The 21,280-nt window shown below is 49.3% G+C and overlaps 1 protein-coding gene across 3 annotated transcripts in view; it reads left to right on the top strand.

Annotated features, from left to right (window-relative positions):
* Window positions 1–377: 377 nt before the first annotated feature.
* arhgef37 (Rho guanine nucleotide exchange factor (GEF) 37) overlaps window positions 378–21,280 on the top strand; it is a 53,574-nt gene continuing 32,671 nt past the window's right edge. Inside the window, exons 1-15 of one of the 3 annotated variants that reach the window (XM_076048081.1) lie at window positions 378–571; window positions 916–974; window positions 3,035–3,429; window positions 4,789–4,918; window positions 5,721–5,868; window positions 5,974–6,173; window positions 6,255–6,385; window positions 7,244–7,348; window positions 7,897–8,010; window positions 8,349–8,518; window positions 8,619–8,766; window positions 9,116–9,244; window positions 9,583–9,778; window positions 10,400–10,569; window positions 11,637–13,344. In XM_076048081.1, coding sequence (XP_075904196.1) covers window positions 3,046–3,429; window positions 4,789–4,918; window positions 5,721–5,868; window positions 5,974–6,173; window positions 6,255–6,385; window positions 7,244–7,348; window positions 7,897–8,010; window positions 8,349–8,518; window positions 8,619–8,766; window positions 9,116–9,244; window positions 9,583–9,778; window positions 10,400–10,569; window positions 11,637–11,849 — 2,238 coding nt within the window. In that variant the 5' untranslated portion in view covers window positions 378–571; window positions 916–974; window positions 3,035–3,045 and the 3' untranslated portion in view covers window positions 11,850–13,344. The remainder of the gene's footprint in view (window positions 572–915; window positions 975–3,034; window positions 3,430–4,788; window positions 4,919–5,720; window positions 5,869–5,973; window positions 6,174–6,254; window positions 6,386–7,243; window positions 7,349–7,896; window positions 8,011–8,348; window positions 8,519–8,618; window positions 8,767–9,115; window positions 9,245–9,582; window positions 9,779–10,399; window positions 10,570–11,636; window positions 13,345–21,280) is intronic. The other 2 variants (XM_076048082.1, XM_076048083.1) reach the window with 2 other exon arrangements.

The raw sequence follows: 21,280 nt of genomic DNA on the forward strand, positions 1-21,280 counted from the left end.
TCATTCCCTTCTTCTTTGTCTTCCTTTGCAGCACTTGCTTACTGTTTTTTTTTTTTGTTTGTTTGGTTTTTTTTGCAATTGATTGGCTCGTCAATACTAGAACCTTTTGCAACCCGGTGACAAACGCTTTAGATCGAAGGCTCGGGAAGCTCGCTGTCGCAAACACGAACCGACGCTGCATTCATGCAAACCCTTCTGGAATGTGTGTGAGGTCCTCTTAACTTTTAACTCCGCTCCTTTGTCCTTAATGAGTGAGTCTGACGGCGGGCCATTGTCAGCTTGCCTGTAACCACCCGCGCAAATCTCTCTCTGTCTTTCCGCCTGATTGGGCTCCAGACGTGGGCCCTAAATCTCAGGTTTTGTCTCCCACCTCCCCCGCCCCCTCCGGCCTCCCCCCCGGCAGAGGATGGGCCGTCCTGCCGGGCTTTTGTTCCCGGCCGGAGGAAAACTTCACAGCCAGCACCGGGATGCTCCGCTCTCATTGGTCTGCTGACCGTCCGTAGATGTCGTGTGATTGGCCCCCTGGATTCACTGCCCAGACTTTTTTTCCGCCAATCGGCTCTCGGCTGTGGTGAGTGCCGGCCCCTCCCACCGGCTGCTGCAGTCACTCAGCTTATTCAGCAGTGTGTGTGTGTGTGTGTGTGTGTGTGAGAGAGAAGAGGGAGGGGGGGTCACCTTCCCCTCCTCTCCTCTCCCCTTTACAAAACAGCCCTCCCTTCTTTCCACTCCCATCCCCCTCCCACTTCCCCTCACATGCTCACACACACACACACACACACCTTCGCGAATAAACACTCACACACTCCCGACGCATGAGGCTCTGCTGCAGCCTGATGTGTGTGAGTCATTGGAGAAAGTTACACCGGCGTGTGTGTGTGTGTGTGTGTGTGTGTGTCTGCTTGTGTGCGACTGCAGCAGATTGTCTTGCTTCTCTCGGGACGCCGAGGTTCTCCGCAGCTGAACGGCACCGCAAGGTAAAAAACCCAAAAACATCCTGATGAAATTTTTAACCCCCCCCTCCTGGCTCAGGTTTGCAGACGTCTCCCTGCGGAGCCCTGACTGGCTTGCGCTGCTGGGATGCAGAGGCGGCGTCAGTGGAGTTGTGACTCCAGTCTGCTTCATGACAAGCTTCGAGAGTTTTGCTTCCAAGATGTTGGAAACTTGTCAGGTTGCTTTGCAGCGTTTTCTTCCAGTCGGTTGAACAGATCTCTGATCGGTGGCTGAAGGTTCGTGGATGTGATTTAATTTGAGCAAGACCCCTCTGATAATCTCCTGCTCCAGGTCACCATATGCTGCGGTGCCCCTCCGAGCCTCTTTTTTTTTTTTCTTGCTTGCGGGGGAAGAGATAAATCTGCGTGGTGGGATTAAAACAAAAAGAGCGGCTGGTTGTGTCGATCACAGGACGACCACAACAACAAGGTTGAGCGGAGAAGCGCGCGGAAGGCGACGGATGCTTGCGAAGTGGAGCGCAGTCAGGCGCAGCCGCGGAAAAAAAAAAGAGAGACTTCATAAAAACCAAAATAACTTTAAGCAGCAGTTTGCGGGTTTTAGTGGGTGCTAGCGAGACGTTTAGGTCTGCCTGCTGCAAGTGAACTCTGTTTCTGCACTGCGGCCGCGCTGAGGCTGAACAGCGACGGTGACGGGACGCAAACAACTTCGGTGTGACAACGTTTGCTGTAAAGCTTTGTGACTTTTGGTGTTGAGGTGATTTGTGTGGCGATTACTGAGCCTCTTGCTTTTTCTTTTTAAGTGAGCTACTGAGGCGGAGTTTGGAGAGGATCGGGGTCGGGTTGATGGGTTGATTGTCGAGCGACGTTATGGACTCGATGTGATGCGCAAATAGTAATTTGCACCCGATGAATCTTGACTGGCGCACTAGTGGTGGCAGGATTTATTAAAGCACAGCCGACTCTGGGCACACGACTACACATAAGAAAACACGTGACTATCTAATGAATTAAAATTGTAAATCTGGCCCTGGCTTCTCTGTCTCTGAAAACTCTATTTTTGATTTAGATTTTTCATAAAACTACCAAAGACAATGGAATAAACGATCTCCAATATTTTATCTTTATTTTAAAAGAACAAACAAAACAAACTGTGACAGCGTAGCGATGCTGCCGCCTCCTTCAGCCGCCTCCGCCTCTGGACTGCGCCACGCCACAGGTGCCGTCGCTGCTGCAGCAACGGCGTCGTTGGCCCCGCCCACCGCCAGCAGGCCGCCACATGGCGATGGGCCTGGCCGAGCACCCCCGGCCACCCCCCTCCTCTCCTGCAGTTCAGCGTGAAGTCAGCAATGTAAACAGGAGGATCTTAAGTGCAGCTCTGCACCTGGCGTCTGCAGCTCGGCCGACGGGCCTCCTCACAGCTCGCTTTGCTTTTTCAAGCCATAAATTCAACCGGTCGTGAACCAAGCCGTGACCCACTGTCGGGTCGTGACCCACCAGTTGAGAAACACTGTTCTGAAACATTTATAACACATTGAGCAGACGCTTCAGTTTGACCTGCAAACAAGCCAGTGTGACTCTTGGCTTGGCTTGGAACTTTATTGTCGTACCAGTTCACAGTAGCACGTTAGTGGTATGAAATTAGGGCTCAGGTCCCGGTCTAAGCCTGAGTAAATAAAAATGTCAAAGCAATAAAGATGCTAAAAACAACAAAAACAAAGTAGAGTAAAAAAAAAAAGAAGAAGTAAATATTCACACAAGTAAGTGTATGTATATGTATAGATATAAACAGTATGAACAGCAATACAGAACAACAATACAGTGTAAACAGACCAGATAGGAACAGTATGTATACAATGAAAAAACAAAACAAAAAAATGTATTAAAGTATATATAAATACATATGAAATATTACACTTATGGTGGAAAGTGATTTGTACAGGAGAAAGGGGGTGAGAGTGAGATGGGGGAGAGAGGGCGGGAGACTGCAGAGCTTGGATCGAGTTTTCTACTGGTGGTGATAAAGCTGAGCAGCAAACATGATGGACCGTCTGTCTGAACAGCTTCTTCCCGCTCTGTGACCACAGTGACGTCCACCATGGAGGTCCCGAGGAGACCTCAGCCCTCCACCTTCACCCTGCCGCTCCACTCAACGGCCTCATCCCACCTGGAGGAGGTCGACCCCAGGAGGTCCGAGCCCCAGGACGAGGAGGAAGACGAGGAGGAGGAGGAGAGGGATCCCGCCTCGGAGCGGCCGGTGCCGGTGATCGTGGAGCCGCCTGAGCTGGAGGTGACGGACGCCATGGCTGGCGTGAGTCTGGAGGACAGGAGGAGGTCGGAGGAGGAGGAGGAGGCGGCCAGAGAGCGGGCGGCCCAGAGGCAGCAGCTGGCCGTGGAGGAGCTGGTCCAGTCGGAGAGGAACTTCCTCCGACACCTGCAGCTGACCACCGTCACCATCAGGAGCAACCTGCAGAAGCTACAGGTACTGACACAGCGGAGAGGCCAGTGGAACAGCCAGTGTGTGAGTCACTGCTATCCAAAAACAACCCCTGAGACGCCCAACAAGGCCAACTCCTGTCTCTGAGTGGGGTCGTCAACCCATTGTGATGTCACAAGTGGTGGAGTTTTTTTTAAGGAATTGAAGGATGGACTTTTCTCATTAATATTCAGTTTACTGGAACTGATTTTTTTGTCCAGACATTTTACATCATTATTCACGTTCACATTCAATTTGTTTGCAAGAAAACTTTAATTAGTTCTTGCAACCAGTTTGAGATTAGGAATGTTTTTCCTCCATTTCCACTTTGTCCTCGCGCCGTCCTACTTTGCTGCGTCTTGGAATGCACCTGCACTGATACGGCGGCCACTTCCTGTGTTTACGCCCGCCAGCTTTTCATTAGAGCCGAGGCATCGCTGCCAAATGGTCATTTATTATCATCACGGCAGTGAAGTGCCGACTCATAAAGGCCTAATGGAGGCCGCCGGGCCGAGGCTGTGCACAGAAGCGATAGCACACCGCTGGGCAACAGTAGACGAGGAGAAGGTAAAAATAAAGTGAAACTAGACAAGGAAAAGTGAATTTATGGCCTGGCGACCCGGTGAGGTGGTTAGTGGGGGGGGAGGGAGAGAGAGAGGGAGGGAGGGAGAGAGAGAAGAGAGATTGTGTTGCGAGGCATTGACCTCCGCAGACAGCAAGTTAGCTGGACTGCAGTGATATATGCAGGGAGGAGAGGAGGAGAAAGTGGAGGACGGCCGCGGAGGGAAGAGTTGACGCATGTGAGACTGAATGGTGCCATTGTGACGAGGCAGAACTGCTGTTTTGTCTTGCCTGCAATGTGCCGATTGTTCTGCCTTCCTGCGGCTCGCTGCCTCCCGTCAGAAGAGGAGCTGAACACAATGTCGGCCTGTTGGTTTGTTTGTTAGCAGTTTGGACTCCTCCTCTCCCAAAAGCCAAATTCATTCAATTTGAAGAAAAAGAAGGAGGAGGAGGAGGAGGAGGAGGAGGAGGAGGAGCAGAATCCCACATTGAGAATATTTGCAGTTACAGCAGCATATACAGTGCAAAGAGAAAAATGAAAAAGAAATAAATATAACATTTTATTCTAAGTGTTAAAAATAATGAGAAATCTTTTTACTTAACATTCGTGTAGGATTTGACGGAAAGGAAAAGCACACCAAGTGCATCTTGTCAAATCATGTTTAATTCTGCTGTGAGACAGCCAACAGGTGTATGAAGATGCTCCTGCTTCCCTGTTGAAGTCCAGCAGCAGTGTGTTTGAGGCGTGTTTCAAAGTAAAAGCGCTGGTGTGGAATTGTGTGTCTTCCTCTTCCTCTTCCTCAGCCGCCTCCAGCCAACCTGGACAGCCTGTTTCTCTACATCGAGGACGTGATCGACGTGTCCGGCCGTCTCCTCAGCCTGCTGGACCAGAAGCGGCTTCAGCCCGGACACCCCGACTTCCTGCAGACGCTGTGTAAGCCACGCAACCCTCTTCATCCCTTTTATTTCTCCCCCAAAACTCATCTCGTCGCCGTGTAGACGCATGACGACGTTTGCGTCGTCTTTGTGGAATTTAAGTCCCGTGTTGCGAGGCGCCGGCCCGTTGCAAAGTGCAAAGTTCACACTGGTATTGAGTGCGACGATAACAAAGCGTTTGATATGATGCGATAGTGCTTTGTTGCCGCTTTGAAGCGCAATTTGCACAAAGCATTGTGGGGAACGATGTGTCAAGCTCCCGAAAGGTACAACTGGAATAAATGACGCACGACACTGAAGAACAGCGCGGTGCAACATTGAATCACACCGCGGTAAATTGTGTTGCCTCTTGCAAATCAGACGGTGATCACTGCAGCTGCTCTCCAGGTTGAAGTCAGTCTCACCTTTTCACTCTTGCGGTTCTGAGGCTCGGAGTCAACTGACAGGAAGTGGCGCGACTGAGGTTTTCCCTCCAGAGAATCGATTCGCTTGTTGACTTTGCCTCCTGTCAACAACCTCCGGTGCTCGACGCTGTCACAGTTGTCAATATTTTGTTGTCAATATTTTCCTACAAACTGAAGAACCGCTAAAAAGTTTTTAACACCTCGCGACTCCCTTTTCGAACTATGTGCGGTGTTTTGTTATGTTTTTGCTTTTCTTTATTTCGTTCTTTTGTACGTTCAAATAGTTGCATATTTTGTTCATGTTTCGAAATAAATGTAACCCTGTGCCAATGGTTGCTAAACTTTGCTTCCTCTGGCGTGGTGCCGCCCCCCCCCCCCCCCCCCGCCCCCCGGCAGGCGACTCCTTCCTCAGCCTGTCTGCAGACATCGAGGCGGCCTACAGGGAGTACCTGGCCAACTACAGCAACGTCACGCTGTGGGAGGACGAGTACAAGCAGAAGGAGGCGCTGTGGAACGACATCGTCCGCGTGGTGAAGACCTCGGCGTGCGTTGCTCCCTCGTTTGTCTTTGTCGATTTCTCTCGTCATCAATCTGTCGCAGTGTGTCTGTGACGGCGAAGCCCTGCGCTCTGCTCCTCCTCCTCCTCCAGGCCCGAGGTCAACGCCACCTCGCTCAGCTTCTTCCTGGTGATGCCGGTGCAGCGGATCGCTCGCTACCCGCTGCTCCTGCAGACCATCCAGAAGCACACCGAGCGGAGCCACCCTGCGTACGCACTGCTGGAGCGGACGGCTCACACCTCCATCGCCCTCAACTGCCGCATCAACGAGTACAAGCGCTTCCGGGAAGTGGGTGAGTCTACCGCCGCCGCCGCCGCACAGAGAGCTTCCGCTGCCGGTCGGTTTTTAATCGCCCCTGTTCCCTCGCATTTAGCCGACAAGTACAAGAAGACGGAGACGCTGACCATCAAGGACAAGATCAACCGCCTCAACACCCACAGCATTGCCAAGAAGACGGCCCGGCTGAGCCAGCAGATCAAACACGAGACTGGATTCGCCCCAAAGGTAACGCCCACTGCCGAGAGGGCCGAGGCCAGAGGCTCACATGACAGGAAGTTGAGTCCCATTCATACGAAAAAGGATTAGGATTAGCATAGATTTTTTTCTATTCCAGTTTCCATTTCGAGATTAAAGTCGAAATGTTGAGAATAAAGTCGAAATTTTGAGATTAAAGTTCATACGCTGAGAATAAAGTTGAGATTTTGTCACGATGGTTCGGATTGGCTGCAGGACACCAAGAATGCACTAAAAAAAATGCTTTAGACCGGAGCTGGGTAAAGATGGATGTTCAAGATATCAAACTTGGGATCACAGCTGCATTCCAAGGCTGAATCGCTGCCAAGTTAACTTCAGGTCACACTCCCTCTGCTGATAGCAGCTGTTGAGACACTCTACTGTTTATTGCTCACACTCTTGTGTTTCTCAGGTCAAAGGTCTCACATCCATCACCGGGTTTACTCCCATCGTGTTTGCATCATGCTGTACTCTGCTTTTTATACGCTGTTAGTTTACAAGCAACAAGTTACCTCACATTTACTCTGAAGATAAAGTGGCGTTTACTCGTGGATGAACATGTCTGTATAGGACTTCTCCCTTTGTATATGTCTCCCACTATAAACTATCAAAATGACAGGGTTGTAGAGAGACGCTAGGAGTGAAAAAACACAGCAGATTATGATCATTTGCCACATTGTGACCCTGAACTTGAGCAAATTGTAGTGTCTGGAATTTACAGCGTATCTTTTATTCTTGGCAAATAATGCCTTGCCGACTTAATCCACCTTAGTCACGACCATCTTAATTCCTCAGTGTGACTCTGAAGCGACGTTCGCCCATTGAGTGTTTCTGTGTGTCGCCCTCCAGCTGGTGGACGAGGAGTTTGACGCCCTGGAAGGTTTCTTCTACGTGCTGGAGCAGGGCATCCTGGCGCTGCTGGAGAACGTGGAGACGTACCTGCACCACCTGCAGGTCGGCCGCACATGACAAACCAAACTTTTTGGGGCAAACTATAAAGAAAAAGCCCTCAAAGCTTTGTGAAAGTGACACGCAGAGCTGCAGAGCTGCAGAGCTGCAGAGCTCAGCTGTTTATTTGCTCCGGCAAATCAGAAATAAGTCATTCTGAAAACCCGAAGCCGCGACTTCTGCTTCCTGCTTGAGGAGTGGAACCACGAGCGATTCATCCTCGCGCGCGTCTGAGTCACACTTTGCAAACCCAAAAACACTCACAGGAGGTTTCTGTTCACGGCGCAGCTCTAAAATTATCCCCCATGGAAAATTTTCTTTTGCTTGGTGCCAACTCAGTCGGCCTGGAATTTTTCCTGCATGTTTTAGAAAATCTCCAACTTTAAAATGAGAACGTTCTTTATGCTTTTCCTCGTAAAATCAGAGGGTGTGCAAAGTAGAAGAATATAGAGGCAGAGTTCCACCTCCTTGTTGAGAGACCAGAGTGGAAAGTGACTCATCGTGTGTGTGTATGTGTGTGTGTGTGTGACTGTGTGTCTTCTGCTGGTCTGCAGGGCTTCCTGGCCTGCAGAACGGAGGACTTTGACCTGGACATGGACGGAGAGAAGGCCGCCATCTGCTACAAGGAGATCGCCACGGCGCTCAGGCAGTGGGTCCTTCCTGCATTCGTGAGTGCGAGCAACTCTGCCCTCCACACTCCTGCAGACGTCCTCCACCGAGTACCTTCACAGCAGAGTGGGAAACCAGACAGGGGTCCCTGTCCTCTGGTGCTGTAGCACTGGAGATTGGTCTCAGTCTCAAGACCTCTTTTTCAGGGTCCTCTGAGGCATTTTTTACTCTGTCTTGTCTCGGTCTCGGACCGGACAGACTCGGAATCCTGGACAGTCTTGGTATCATCTTGTTCCTGACCTCCAAATGTCTCGGTCTTGGTCCTCTCTAGTCTTGATAAGGTCTTGGTCTCGTTCGGTGCGGTCTTGACTGCAACACTACCCTCCTCTTACCGTAGGAGAAGAGGATGAGGACGCTGGTCCACAAGCCGCTGTGCTCCCTCCGAGACCTCCTGGCGGGCCCGAGGAACCTGATCAGGAAGAGGCTGGACAAGCTGCTCGACTACGAGCAGATCTGCGACAAGTCGAGTCTAAGCTACGAGGAGCAGGCGGTGGCCAACACGTACAGGTGAAAGGCAGAGCCGCGGACGCTCGGAGGTTCTTCTTCGTCGCGCAGGCAGACGCAGCGTGACCATCTCCCGCCCCCCCGACCCGTCTCTCCTCAACAGGACCATGAACACGCTGCTCCTCAACGAGCTGCCCCAGTTCAACGGCCTGGCCCTGCAGATGATCTGGGGCATGTCGGGGACCTTCAGCTGCCTGCACAGAGACCTCGCCGCCGACATGGAGCAGCTCTTCCGGAGCTTCGCGCAGCAGGTGAACCACAGAGACGGAGAGGATTGAGGTTTCTCAAGGGCTTGGAAGGGTTTCTGGGAAGCCAAACCCGGGAAACCTCGTCCACCTTCTTCTTCGCTGGTTGATTCAAGACGTGTGCAATCACCCTAATGATGAAATGTGCTGTCAGGCGACCTGGATTGTCCACACCAAGCTTCCTTAGAAATAAGATGGCGGCTAACTGGGGGCAAGACCTTTGCTCTATGTATAATTCTTATAAATACAAGAGAACTGTTACCGATCTAAAAAATCATAAATCAGGCCAAACATTACACAGTGGACCTTTAACCCGAGAGAGATCACAGCCAAACGTCTTCTTCCCCTCCCTCAGCTTCCTCACAGCGCTCTCAACCCCGCTGCCTTCTGGAGGTGGGCGGAGTCGGCCGTGCTGGAAGGCGCTCAGAACCTGCAGGGCCTGTGTCGGTGCGTAGAGGACACGCTCAACGCACCCGTCGTCCAGGTCGGTACCGCCGGAGCGTCGCTGTCGGTCGGTCGCTCCTCGCGTGTGTCAAGAGTGTGTTTGCGTAACTGGACCACCTTGTTCTGCCTCATGCGGTCCTCCGACATCAAGGTTAAAGTGGTTGCGACGGGTGTCCAGTCGGTGGGAAGACGGAGGACGTCTGAAAATAACTTCTCCATGTTTGGGTCTTGTGCCGTTCACTTCAGTCCACAGTGACTGGAGCGACTCGTAGAGCTAAATACAGCCAGAAATTGTCTCTTGTTTGCAATAAGTTAGTAGGTAATAGATAAACAATGAAAAAAAAAAGAGTCTCATCTGGCCTCGTTCCCCCCCGCCAGCCTCTGAGTCCGACCTCTCGGCGGCGCCTGAAGCAGCTGACGGACAAGCACGGCTCGGGGAAGATCTACCAGATGATGTCGCAGGTGGTGGGCAGCAGAGACCTGGACCTGAGCCTCCTCAAGGGGGAGCTGGTGGCGGTGGTCAGCGAGGCGGACAGCCGCGGAGACCGGCGCCGCTGGCTGGTGGACGCAGGGGGTGAGAACCAGCGACCTTCACTGGGGGAACTGGGAGCTGATGGGAGGGAGCTGATCGCAGAGCCAAGAGGGCTTTCAATTGTGATGGGTTGATTATTTTTCAAAAGCACGAAGCTGCAGAGAAGCACTTTGGCGCCATCTAGTGGCTGATTGTGCTCTCTGCAGTTAACCAGCAGCCACGATAATGTTGAACTCACGGGTGAAGGAATGAAAATAAAGAGCCAACACGTGCTGGTTTAGCGTTGCCCTTGATTAATGCAGGCATGGGCAAACTGCGGCCCGGGGCCCATATGCGGCCCGTTAAGCTTTTTAATCCGGCCCGCCGGACTTGAAGAAATTAGATTAATAGTAAGTAAGTCATAAATTAGCTATATTTCATCCATTTATTCAGTATTTAAGGGTCATTTCAATAAAGTGATAAATGCTGTGGGGCTTCACAGACACTGATTCTGTTGTAATGCTTTGGTCATTTTCAATAGACGTTAAAGCATGTGTTTTCTACACATCCCATAATAAGACTTTTTGGAGAGTGGAGCAGGAAGTGAAGTGGGACTGAACTGAACCGACATCAGTATGGTTTTACCTGGTTTCTCTGTTCTTCTGCTGCTGCTGCTGCTGGCAGGTAGGCGGGGCTACGTTCCCGCCGCCAAGCTGCTGCGCTACCGCCAGGCGATGGAGGATCCGCCCCCCTCGCCGCTGCTGACGCCCACCGAGAGCGTGACAGGCTTCAGGAGGCACTCCTACACCCCCGAGGTCCGGCCCATGGCGGTGGTGACTCCGCCCACCTTCCAGGTGAGCCGCTGGTGCAGGGCAATGCACCACACACACTGATCGCACTGAAGCTTCCAGGTGTGTGCGTGTGCGTGTGTGCGTGCGTGTGTGTGTGTGCGTGTGTGTGCGTGCGTGTGTGCGTGTGTGTGTGTGCGTGTGTGTGTGTGTGTGTGACCTCATCGACCTTCAGTCTTTCAGTGTGTGTGGCGTTGTATGTATTTCTGGCCAGTGCTGAGCAGCCTGTTCAGTCTAATAACCTGTGAGTTTTTTTTAATGTTTAAACTTCTTTTACAAATGGCCTCGCCAGCCGAGCAGTCATTCTTGAAAAACTCTAATAATACACAGCCTAAAGGCGACCTGTTAAAATTAATTATGAATAAATAGTGAGACCTTTTTTCTGTCTTTTCTTTTTAACTGTAATTTAGAATTGCCTTCAGGGACAAACAGTCGTTGAATTAAAATCCGCTTTGCTCGTGCTGCAGTGAGCCGCCGCTCGGCCTCGCTCAGATACTCACACTCTGCTGCTGCTGCTGCTGCTGCTGCTGCTGCTGCTGCTGCTGCTGTGTTGTGATGCACCAGGCTGCAGCCAACAGTCGCTGCTCTCACCCCCAGTGCTAATGACACGCGAATGGCTGCGCAGCCGGCGTGAGCTGAGCAGTGTGACAGTTTGCCGCGGAGGCGCCGGCTAAAGTTTCTGCTCGGCTCCGAGTTCTCTTGTGCTGTCAATATTTTGGGCGAATGAGAGCCGGTGAGGTTTGGAAACCACTGAGTTCTTGTTCAAAGGTCCAGTGTGTAATATCTGGCTTGATTGATGCTTTTTATATAAGTACAAGCTGAACATACTGCTAAAACAGGATTAGCAACAAGGCTAATTGTTCCTTTAGGCTTCAGCACCTTGTGGTAAAAACTCACTTTTTTTTTTATTTTTTTTTTTTCCAAAACTATTTCCTTAAACTTTTCAGATGTTCAGACTTTTGTTTCAGACTTTTCAGACCTAATTCAGTCTTCAGAATTCCAGTTTAGCCGCTAGCCTCTCTGGCTACTCTCCCGCTGTCTGCTGACTCTGCGTCCTCTCTCCTCCCCTCCAGGTGTTTGCCGCCTACGGCTTCACGGCGAGAGGGAACCACGAGGTCTCGGTTCGGGCCGGCGAGCCGGTCCGCGTCCTGGAGCCCCACGACAAGCGAGGCAACCCGGAGTGGAGCCTGGTGGAGGCCAGAGGTGGGCAGAGGGGCTACGTGCCCTCCAACTACCTGACTCTAGTGCCGGTGGGGGCGGGGCCAGCGGGATATCCGCCCTATTGACCAGGAGGGAAGGAAGGAGGGATGATGAAGAGTTATTTTGACCTGGAGTGTCAGAATAAGAGTTGCGGCTTCCTGAAAAGTGCTTTGAGACTGAAGAGGAGTCGAGCTCCTCGTCGAACCGGCAGCACGAAGCGTCGACCCGGGAGTGATTGTAGCTCGAAACGGTGAAAAAGTCACGGGACCCTGCAGCAGCCAGGGGGTGCTAGAGGGCAGAACAAAAAGCTTAAAAACAGGACAGGGTTTGTTCATCTTGTCGTCATGACGGACGACAAACCTGTAAAGTGACCCTGGCTGCCGGGGGGGGGTTTCTAAGCAACGCTGCTCTTTAGAGCTCAGTAGCTCATCACCACTCACTGCAGTTCCCCCTGTGATCAGAGTGACTGTTGTCTGTCGCGCTCTCGCAGAATGAAGTGGGCGAGCTAATGGAGCTAAGTGAGCTAATTCAAGTTGGAAGAATGGAATCCCTCTTTCCGTCAGGCTTGCTGTGTTTGGCACTTTATGCAACCGGACACTGAAGTGAAATGACTCACTGAGGTACGAAACACGTCATATTTGTGAGTGCGTGATTGCGTGTTGACACTGACAAATCTGCAGTAATGAACTGCGTCCGCTCCCGAAACACGTCCAAATGTACCAAACCGAATGTCGGACGTGTTGGCGCGCCTTCCTGACACGCAATTTATCCTGACACGCAATTTACCGTCTTATTGATGCGGTTAATAAAAGAAGACGACAAACAGGAAGTGTATTCGAGATGCAGAAGGACATCTCTACAGCGAGCGTCTCGCGAAAGCTCCCACAGCTGAGACAGTCGGCCCGGCTCGCTTCCTGCTTGGGCGGTAGGCGGGAAAATTTTCTCCACTCCGCGAAAAAAAAACTGGAAAACATGAAGGAGGTCCGACGTGGAGTCTTTTTATTGCACTGAGATCTGAAGTTGGGGTTGGGAAAAAAAAAATTGATTCTTAGATTAATCACGATTGATGAGATTTCCAATTATGAATTCATTCACACATTTAGAAAGTCTATCTCATTGCGAAGTCCATCGGGACTTTTATTGCCAGGGATCTGCGTATCGCGTACTGGATTCTGATTAATCGCGATTCTCGATTAATCGCGATGAATTGAATCGTGGCCGTCTGAATCGGAATCGAAGCGAGTCGTCGCGTACCTAGCGATTCCCGCCCCCAGATCTGACGCAGCCTCAGGGCGGCGGGTGTGAATTGAAATAAATGTGATCGTCGATGCGTATCGCAATGTCCTCGGCAGCAACCAAAATTAAGAACAATGGGGGCGGGGCCAGAAATAAAAACCAATGAATTGTGATTCCTCTCTGTGATTTTGATTGTGAATGTTAAGATGATGATAAGATGAGACTAAAAGTAAAGGGGCACGCTTGATAGCCTTCACCTAAACGACACCCGTTGCCGTGGAAACGGCTCAAATCAACGCAGAAAGCTCAGCGGGCGCCTGACAGAACGCTTTGGCGGCGGCGGCGGTGGGAGATTTAAAAAAAAAAATTATATATTTTATTCCCAGTTGAATCACGGCTTCTCGTTCTGCTCCAACTCGTGGCAAAAATCCCTAAAAACTATTTCAACCTTGCAAACGTATCAAAGCAATAAGAGCCTTTGACTGACGAGGACGTCCGTCTGCTACTAAAACCTGCCTTTATTTTTGCAAATGCGTCTCACCGCTGCTCGTGCGAGCAAAAATGAAAATGTTCAATTTTCACAGCAGCAAAAGTTCATCATCGTCAGACCCTGATGTTCCCACGTCGGAGCAGAATTTTATCCCCCCACCCCCCCGCACACCTGAAACCTCGAACAGAAGCGGAGCTGCTCTGCCTGAGCCGAGCAGCAGGGGGAGAGTGAGAGAGTGAGAGAGTGTGAAGACAGAGGTTGGGGGGTGTTACTGACACACCGAAATACCAAAATGTCCCAGAGGTCAGCGGGAGGAAGGAGGGAACAAGACGACAGCTGGCGTCTCAACTGCGTCCTCCTCCTCTTCAAAGGTCCCTGGATTCTCCCCCCAGTTGGTTTATTGTTGAATCGTGCTGCTTAAAGCAGTTCATAATATGGCCAGTTGCCAGACAATCAGACCAGTTCATGCATCAAAAATATGTGCACTACCAGTCAAAGGTCTCATGCAATTATTTTTTTATTTATTTTTGATCTTTTCAACTTTCTACACTGCAGATAAATACTGAAGACATCAAATACATGAGCAAGAAAAACACGCTCAATGACTCAACATATGATTTTTTTATTAACGGTAGCTATTTTGAATAATTTCAATATTTCTGTTTTGAGTTTGTTTTTTTTTTTACAGTTATTGTTTCCGACTTAGTTCCATGTGTGTTCATGCGTACTTTTGATGCCTTCAGTGGGAAACTTCAATACGTCATGAGAATGAAAGAAAAGACATTAAGTCCATAGACTTCTGACTGGGAGTGTATGACTATGAAATTGACTTGAATATTTTCTGGGGGGGGGGGGGGGAGAAAAAAAAAAAATCCCTGGAAGGAAACATGTAATTCTTTGAGTCGCCACATGAGGGCGGAAGAGGACAAGATGTGCTCGTTGTGGAAGTGTATTTCACAGCATGCGTATTATTATCGTGTTACTTTTGTCAGTATTTGCTGCTCGACTGAGCTCCCGAACCCACTTTCTGTACATTCGTTTGCTATCGTTTGTTTACACGCGACTGTAAATGTTGCTTCCTGTGTTTGTGATCCATACACTGTGCATGGCATGGCGGGGTGTCACTGTCTGTACAGTATTTATTTGTTTTCCAGCAGCTTTGACTCATGATGCTGTCGTGGATGTTGTTTTTAACTTATTGAGCCGCCGCTGCTGCTGCTGCTGCTGCTGCTGCAGGCCTGCGTGACCTGAGATCCATCACGAGTCTCCGGCGCTCGGAAGCGTTGCCAAAGTTTTGTGTTGCACACACACAAACACACACACACACACACATTCCCACTGCAGTGCATCGCTTGTGTCTGTCAGGGTTCGACTGTGTGGCTCTTGAATAAAGTGAAGCAGAAAAAGCTGTTTTGTGTGTCGCCGGGTCACTTCTGTACCAAGGTCAAAGAACCTCGCGGAGCCGCGGTGAAACCCCTCCAGTCTGAGTTGTTTTCAGCAGGTCAGAGCGTGACCTGACCAATCAGCATCCTCTGAGAGGAACGGGGCGGGGCCACAATGAGGACACCGCCAACTTCATCGTGGACGTTACAACTAATAAAGACAGGAAAGGAACTCGGCTGAGAACGAAGACGAGTCAAGAAATTCTACATTTTAGAATCAACGCTTTTTAAACCTGATTCATCATCGAATTCATTTGCTTCCTCCGATTTTTACCATGAATTTGCTCAGTGCCTCCATGCTGTCGGTCAACTCTCCAGAAGTGAAAGAAGTCCACTCATCATAAAACACAGTTTCCCACCAGTCACGTTCCAACCTGATGAAATTAAATTCCAATTGGAGCTTTTCAAGATGGATGTGTGGCCAGGCGGCCTGGAAATCTCAGCCGTCCGACCGCTTTCAGGTTTTATTTTCACGGTCGCTGCTCCTCGTTTGATCTCCTCTTTGCCCATAAACCATTATTTTTAAACTTGGCAGATCGACCGTTCTTTAGACATTTCCTCATGGCTCATCTCTCATCTCCACCTGCGTGAAGGTGGAGAGCTGCGACCTCCTCACTCACGCCCAGGGAGCGCTGCAGCAACACTGACTGCAGCTGCAGCAACAATGACTGCAGCTGCAGCATCGTCTCTGCTCGCCTCTGTTTTGTCTGTATGATCACGAGCAGATGAGCCTCTCTGTGTGTGTGTGTGTGTGTCTCAGCAGGGAGCATTAGCCGACTGCGGCGGTCACTGGAGTGTGAAGCGAGGAGCTGTTCTGGGGGCTTTTAGAGATGCACTTACAAATGCCTGTCGTGTGTGTGTGTGTGTGTGTGTGTGTGTGTGTGTGTGTGTGTGTGAGGTTAAAAATGGGACATATGTATGCATCAATATTCAATGATTCTGTATATTTGTGGATTTCCTCTGTGAATTTCCTGCTGTCGTCATCATCATTGAACATCTGTCTGTGATGTCAGTGCCTGTGTGTGTGTGTGTGTGTGTGTGTGTGTTTCTCATTAATGCTTACATCAGTTTTTTTTCTCTTCCTGCTGCAGTTTGATGCAGAGTAACAACCTCTAGGCACTTGATACCCTCTGATTGACCTCATGACTGTGTGTGTGTGTCTCTTCAAATCAGTCTCAGCGTGCAAGAGACTCTCTGCCTGGGTGCACGTTAGAGGCAAGGTGTGTGTGTGTGTGTGTGTGTGTGTGTGTGTGTGTGTGTGTGTGTGTTTAGTGGAGCTTCAGCAGCGTGACAGCGAGCAGATCTCAGGCTATAAATAGTTTACCCGATAACCGAGGCGCAGCTAAAAATAGACGCTCTGCTCACACTGCCCCCTGGAGGAAAGGAGGAGGACAGGCGTCTGTGGCGGCCTTTTGAGGAATAATAATAATAATTGTAATAATAATAATAGTAATAATAATAATAATGATAATAATAATAATAATAATAATAATAATAATAATAATAATAATAATAATAATAATGATAAGAGATAAACTGATCCCAGTGGGTTTAAACCGGGGTCATTACAAGCTGTGTTCTAACTAATCATACCGTGATTAGTAAACGGTGATCCTTCTGCAATCCCTCAAAAATAATTATAATATAGAATTATTCAATAAAAGATGGCACAGAGTTGCAGCGGCCCGGAGCTCCCGACACTGGCACATTTTTTTTGGACTATTATGCACAGAGATGAAGGAAAACAAGACTTTTATATTTTATTGTATCTAAATTATTCGTTCTAAATAAATCACGGCTTTTTGTGCTTTAACACGATAAAATGAACAGACTTTTTATTTTTTATTTTTACCATCCACCAGGTGGCGGCAAGTGTCCAACATCTGTCGCACAACATCAGCATGTCGCAATGATACTGTGTCATTAATAAATATCATCATAATATTGTAGGAGGTCTGGTGATTCTCTCACCCTGTGTGTGTGTGTGTGTGTGTGTGTGTGTGTGTGTAAGTTGCGTGTTCAGCGTTGCCTTCATGTAGCTAATGGCAGCCGCAGGCTGAGAGCAGGCCATCTGTGCCTCTGCATGCAACAACCGTGTGTGTGTGCGTGTGTGTGTCTGCCATCACTGTCTTAGTTACAGGGGAACATCATTAATTTCTAGCTAAAAGTAACACACACACACACACTAACCAGGATCACAAACACAGGAGTGTGTGTGTGTGTGTGTGTGTGTGTGTGTGTGTGTGTGTGTGTGTGTGTGTGTGTGTGTGTGTGGGAGGAGACAGCTGATGTCTGAAATTAGGGACAGTCAAAGTCAAACTTCCCTGAGGAGCCGCTGAGGTGCCGGGCTGAGCAGACCACACACACACACACACGCACACACACACACACACACACACACACACACACACACACACACACACACACTAATCTCCTTCCTTACACATCCTTGTCACTGAGAATTAAAAGTGCATCAGCATCTTGCAGCATTTTAATCATGGCGTCACACTCGCTGCTCCATCAGCCAGAGGGGGAAATAAACGCTTCACACTGGTGTGTGTGTGCGTGCGCGTGTGTGTGCGTGTGTGTGTGTGATTGTGCGAAAACGTTCCAACGCTTTCGGCGCCGACGTCACTGTGAAAATACAAAACACTGTCATGCGGCGCAAAGATGTTCACGTGGTTTCGAGGCGACGCATTTTGTCGACCTCGTGTCACATTTCAACTCTGCCTCATCCGTCTGGTTGAACTCCGGTCGACGGCATTTTTCTGTCAGTCTGAGCTGTCTGTGGATTCCGTCGCCAGCTTCTTCCGGGGATAAAGAGGGTGCGATGGCGATGAGTGGCTCTCTGCCTTCACTTTGAGATCGACGTCTTGATTGCCGCTCGACTAATTAACCGGCTGCAATTCTGCAGCAATCCGACTCATGCTGGTTGCTCACACAATATTTGATCCAGGTTCAAAAGCTGAAACTTCTTTCCATTGCGGCTCCGCAGCTGCTGCAGCTGCTGCTGCTGCTTTGGCCTGCTGGGCTTCCTGTCACGATGGAGGGTGACATCACCAAAACATATATGTGAGTTAAACGAGGCCAGTTGCCCTCTTATGTATCCTGTGTGTGCGTGTTTGTGCGCGCATGTGGGTGTGCACTTGCGCAAACAACCAGACCCAGAAACTATTCCTGCTCAGCTGAATCTCTAAGTAAAAATCTCCTCAGCCTTCAGCTTCTTCTCTCTCGCCATCTCTGACATTTGGCAGCAACACCACAGCTATTTTTAAATCAGCCAGGTTGTGTGTGTGTGTGTGTGCGTGTGTGTGCGTGTGTGTGTGCGAGCGCGTGTGCTCCTGGCTCTGATTCAAGTTACCAATTCAGAAGCCTTCAAGCTCCAGACTGAACAATCAGTCGCGACGCTTTGATTTTGGAACCGACGTCTGTATTTCCTGTCAGCCTCCTTTGAATCTTGTTGGTATGGAAGAAAAAAAAAAAAAAAAAAAAAAAAAAATGTTGCAATACCGCCGGGAACTGAAGGGGCAGTGTTGAGTGTTAACGATCACAGGGCTCCTGGAAGTGGCTATTTAAGCGGCATTTACGGGCCTCAGACCTCCACGCGTTGCTGTGTTTTCACCACTAGTTGGCGCAGTTGTTGCGAGGCAGTCTCACCGCAACGGACCCACCTCTGAGCGCGGCCGCTGTCGGAGGTTGAGTTTGATTGCAAGGACAGAAGAAGCAGCCTGGACAGATTTACAAGCAGTTCTCATACCTTACCGTGAGTGTTTTCAACGCCGTGGATGAGAAAAGAAATCATCCGTTCCTGTTGGTACCTCGCTGTATCTCGTGACGTTGCCTTGAAATATGCAAATTGATGGACTAAAATGAAAATTTGCCCCCTGATACTTTTAATAACCGCTGTTCTATATCGCACAAAATCTCATGAGTTTTATTACATTCCCGAAAAGAGTGAATTAATGAGTCTGTGGTGCCACATTTAAAACAGCCCCCCCCCCCCCCAAATACTCTTATACAGATTCATTAACCATATGTCTTGTCCAGGAACTTCTGTACATTATCTTAGATTGGATTAAACACATATTTTTCAATGGCTGTTCATTCTGTTGCGTTCACTGAAGAATCAAAAACTGGAAGTTCCCCCCCCCCAGTCATTCCTGACGGCCGGTCGCGTTTGTGCGGAAGCTTCCCGCAGCAGGATTTCCACGTGCGAGCGCCGGCTGATGCAGATCACGAGCAGCAGGTGACGGAGCCACAGGGTGGGTTTATCCCCCGACCATCGATCGCTCCTCCTGTGCAGGGCGGTGTCTTCCTGCGGAGGAGCAGGTACCTGCAAATCAATGCGTCCGCATCGATCCGCCTTCGCCCCCCCTCTTTGGGTTTCACCTCTGAGGGTCGGAGGAGCTCGGAAAACACTGCAGGCACAAGTAAAAACAGGCCACTGGCTGTAAAAACAGATAAGGAAGGAAAAAAGAAGAGTTCCCGCCTCCCTCGATGAATCCATTTAAAATGTGAAGAAACTGAAGAACAGAGGACGTTAAAGGGACAATGCAGGTTTTTTTTTTTTTTTTAGGGCGATAGTCGTCAATACTCGGTTTGTTGTCCGACCAATGAGTGTAAACGAGGGATTGCCAGTGTCAGCGTCCAGCTGGTCTGAGCTCGGTGGAACAAAAACAGAGAAAGAGGCGGAGCTACAGTCCTGGATTTCACAGACTGTGGCTCACTGAAACTAACTTGACCAGTGTCTGTGTCAGCATGGATGCTGCAGTTTGAGCACAACTGCGCAAGGTTTCCTCATCAGTAGAGAAAATCTGCTTTGGACATCGTTACACTCTGGCCAACATCACCTCTGGTCTCGAAAATGTTTTCTAGGGGCTCGTTTACCAGATGGATGCACAATACAGGTGCATCTCAAAAAAGAAAATTGAATACCGTGGAAAAGTTCAATGCTTTTTTAGAAAGCTCAGAAAGTTTTATATAGAATTCTCGTCACAAAGAGAGAAATCTTTCAAGCTTTTATTTTGTTTAATTTTGAGGATTACGGCTCACAGATAATGGAAACCTCAAATTCAATGCCTCAGAAAATTAGAATATCACATAAGACTGTTATTACTGTTATTATTATTTTTTTTAAACACAAGTGTCAGGCATCAATGTGGACCAACACCAGCTTCTCAGATGGTCCACATGGTGATTTCAGGAGGTGTTGACTGACAAAAAATATTGAACTCACTACAAGATATTCTGCTTCTCTGAGATGGACCTGCATACCAGGTGCATTTGAGACGCTGTCAACAGCTGCTACCAACAGGCTCGGCTGATAGTGAAGAAAGTTGATCCAATCACGATGTCTGGACGGTTTCAAGAGTTCTTTCCTCGATGGAAACGTTGGATTCGCACCGCACTTAAATCGTTTGAGCCCAAACATGCACGCTGACACGCTTCCAGCCGGCAAAACGATCGGAGGGGCTTTGCGCATAACTCGGAGTGAAAACCAGTAAGGCCCAGATGATGGAGATGACGTACATGACGGAGACGATGACGTTGGGTTTATAATTAGTCCTGAGACTCTGGAGCTCCCACCCGTATCAGGTGGTTGTTGCTGCGAGTCGCGGGGCCTGGGCTGCCTGACACACAGACGCTGTAGCTCCGCCCTCCTCGGACGCCCCCCTGCCTTCACTGATCTCGCTCGTCTTCCAGCCCTGGCTGCCACTCCTCATTAGCCGTCCGGCTGACTGACACCGGACACCCGAGGGCGACCGGCATTCGGGTCGCAATATGATGGAAGGTAAACACAGTCTGAGCTTCGACACATCGGAGATTCCTGACCGAGTGCCAAGTAGTGTTGCCGTCAAGACGGCGCCAACCGAGACCAAGACCTTATCGAGACTGGAGAGCATCGAGATCGAAACCGGACCGAGACTTTATAAATCGTAGGAAAATAACGACAAAAAAGAACAGACTGACCAGTTAGCTTTTTTTAAATTCAAGTTTGCTTCTGAATGGAACGGCAACGTCTCCTTTCAGCAAGATATCTTTAAATCATTTTCTCTCACATTTTGCTGCTTTTCACATAAACATGCAGATTTTTTGAGACGGCTTTCCTTTTCAAAACATTTCAAAAAAATTCCAGTTTGAAAAAAAAAGAAAAAAAAATGTTGTCTTTGTGTAAATAGGGCTTAAAAGTCAGTTTGTGGATCTGTTGTTTCAACACTTTGGACACTAAAAATGAAGAATTTACTTCTTTTTAAGGAGTTTTTTTGTTTCACTTCAGGTAATCAAAGTAGGAAGCTCCTGTTTGGACCTTAGCTGTTGGTTTTACCCGACCATTTAGAGACCGCTGGGT

This window comes from Nelusetta ayraudi, unplaced genomic scaffold, assembly GCF_046127955.1.
Source record: "Nelusetta ayraudi isolate G7.1 ecotype Tasmania unplaced genomic scaffold, CSIRO-AGI_Nayr_v1 ptg000097l, whole genome shotgun sequence".
NCBI classification, from domain to species: Eukaryota; Metazoa; Chordata; class Actinopteri; order Tetraodontiformes; family Monacanthidae; genus Nelusetta; species Nelusetta ayraudi.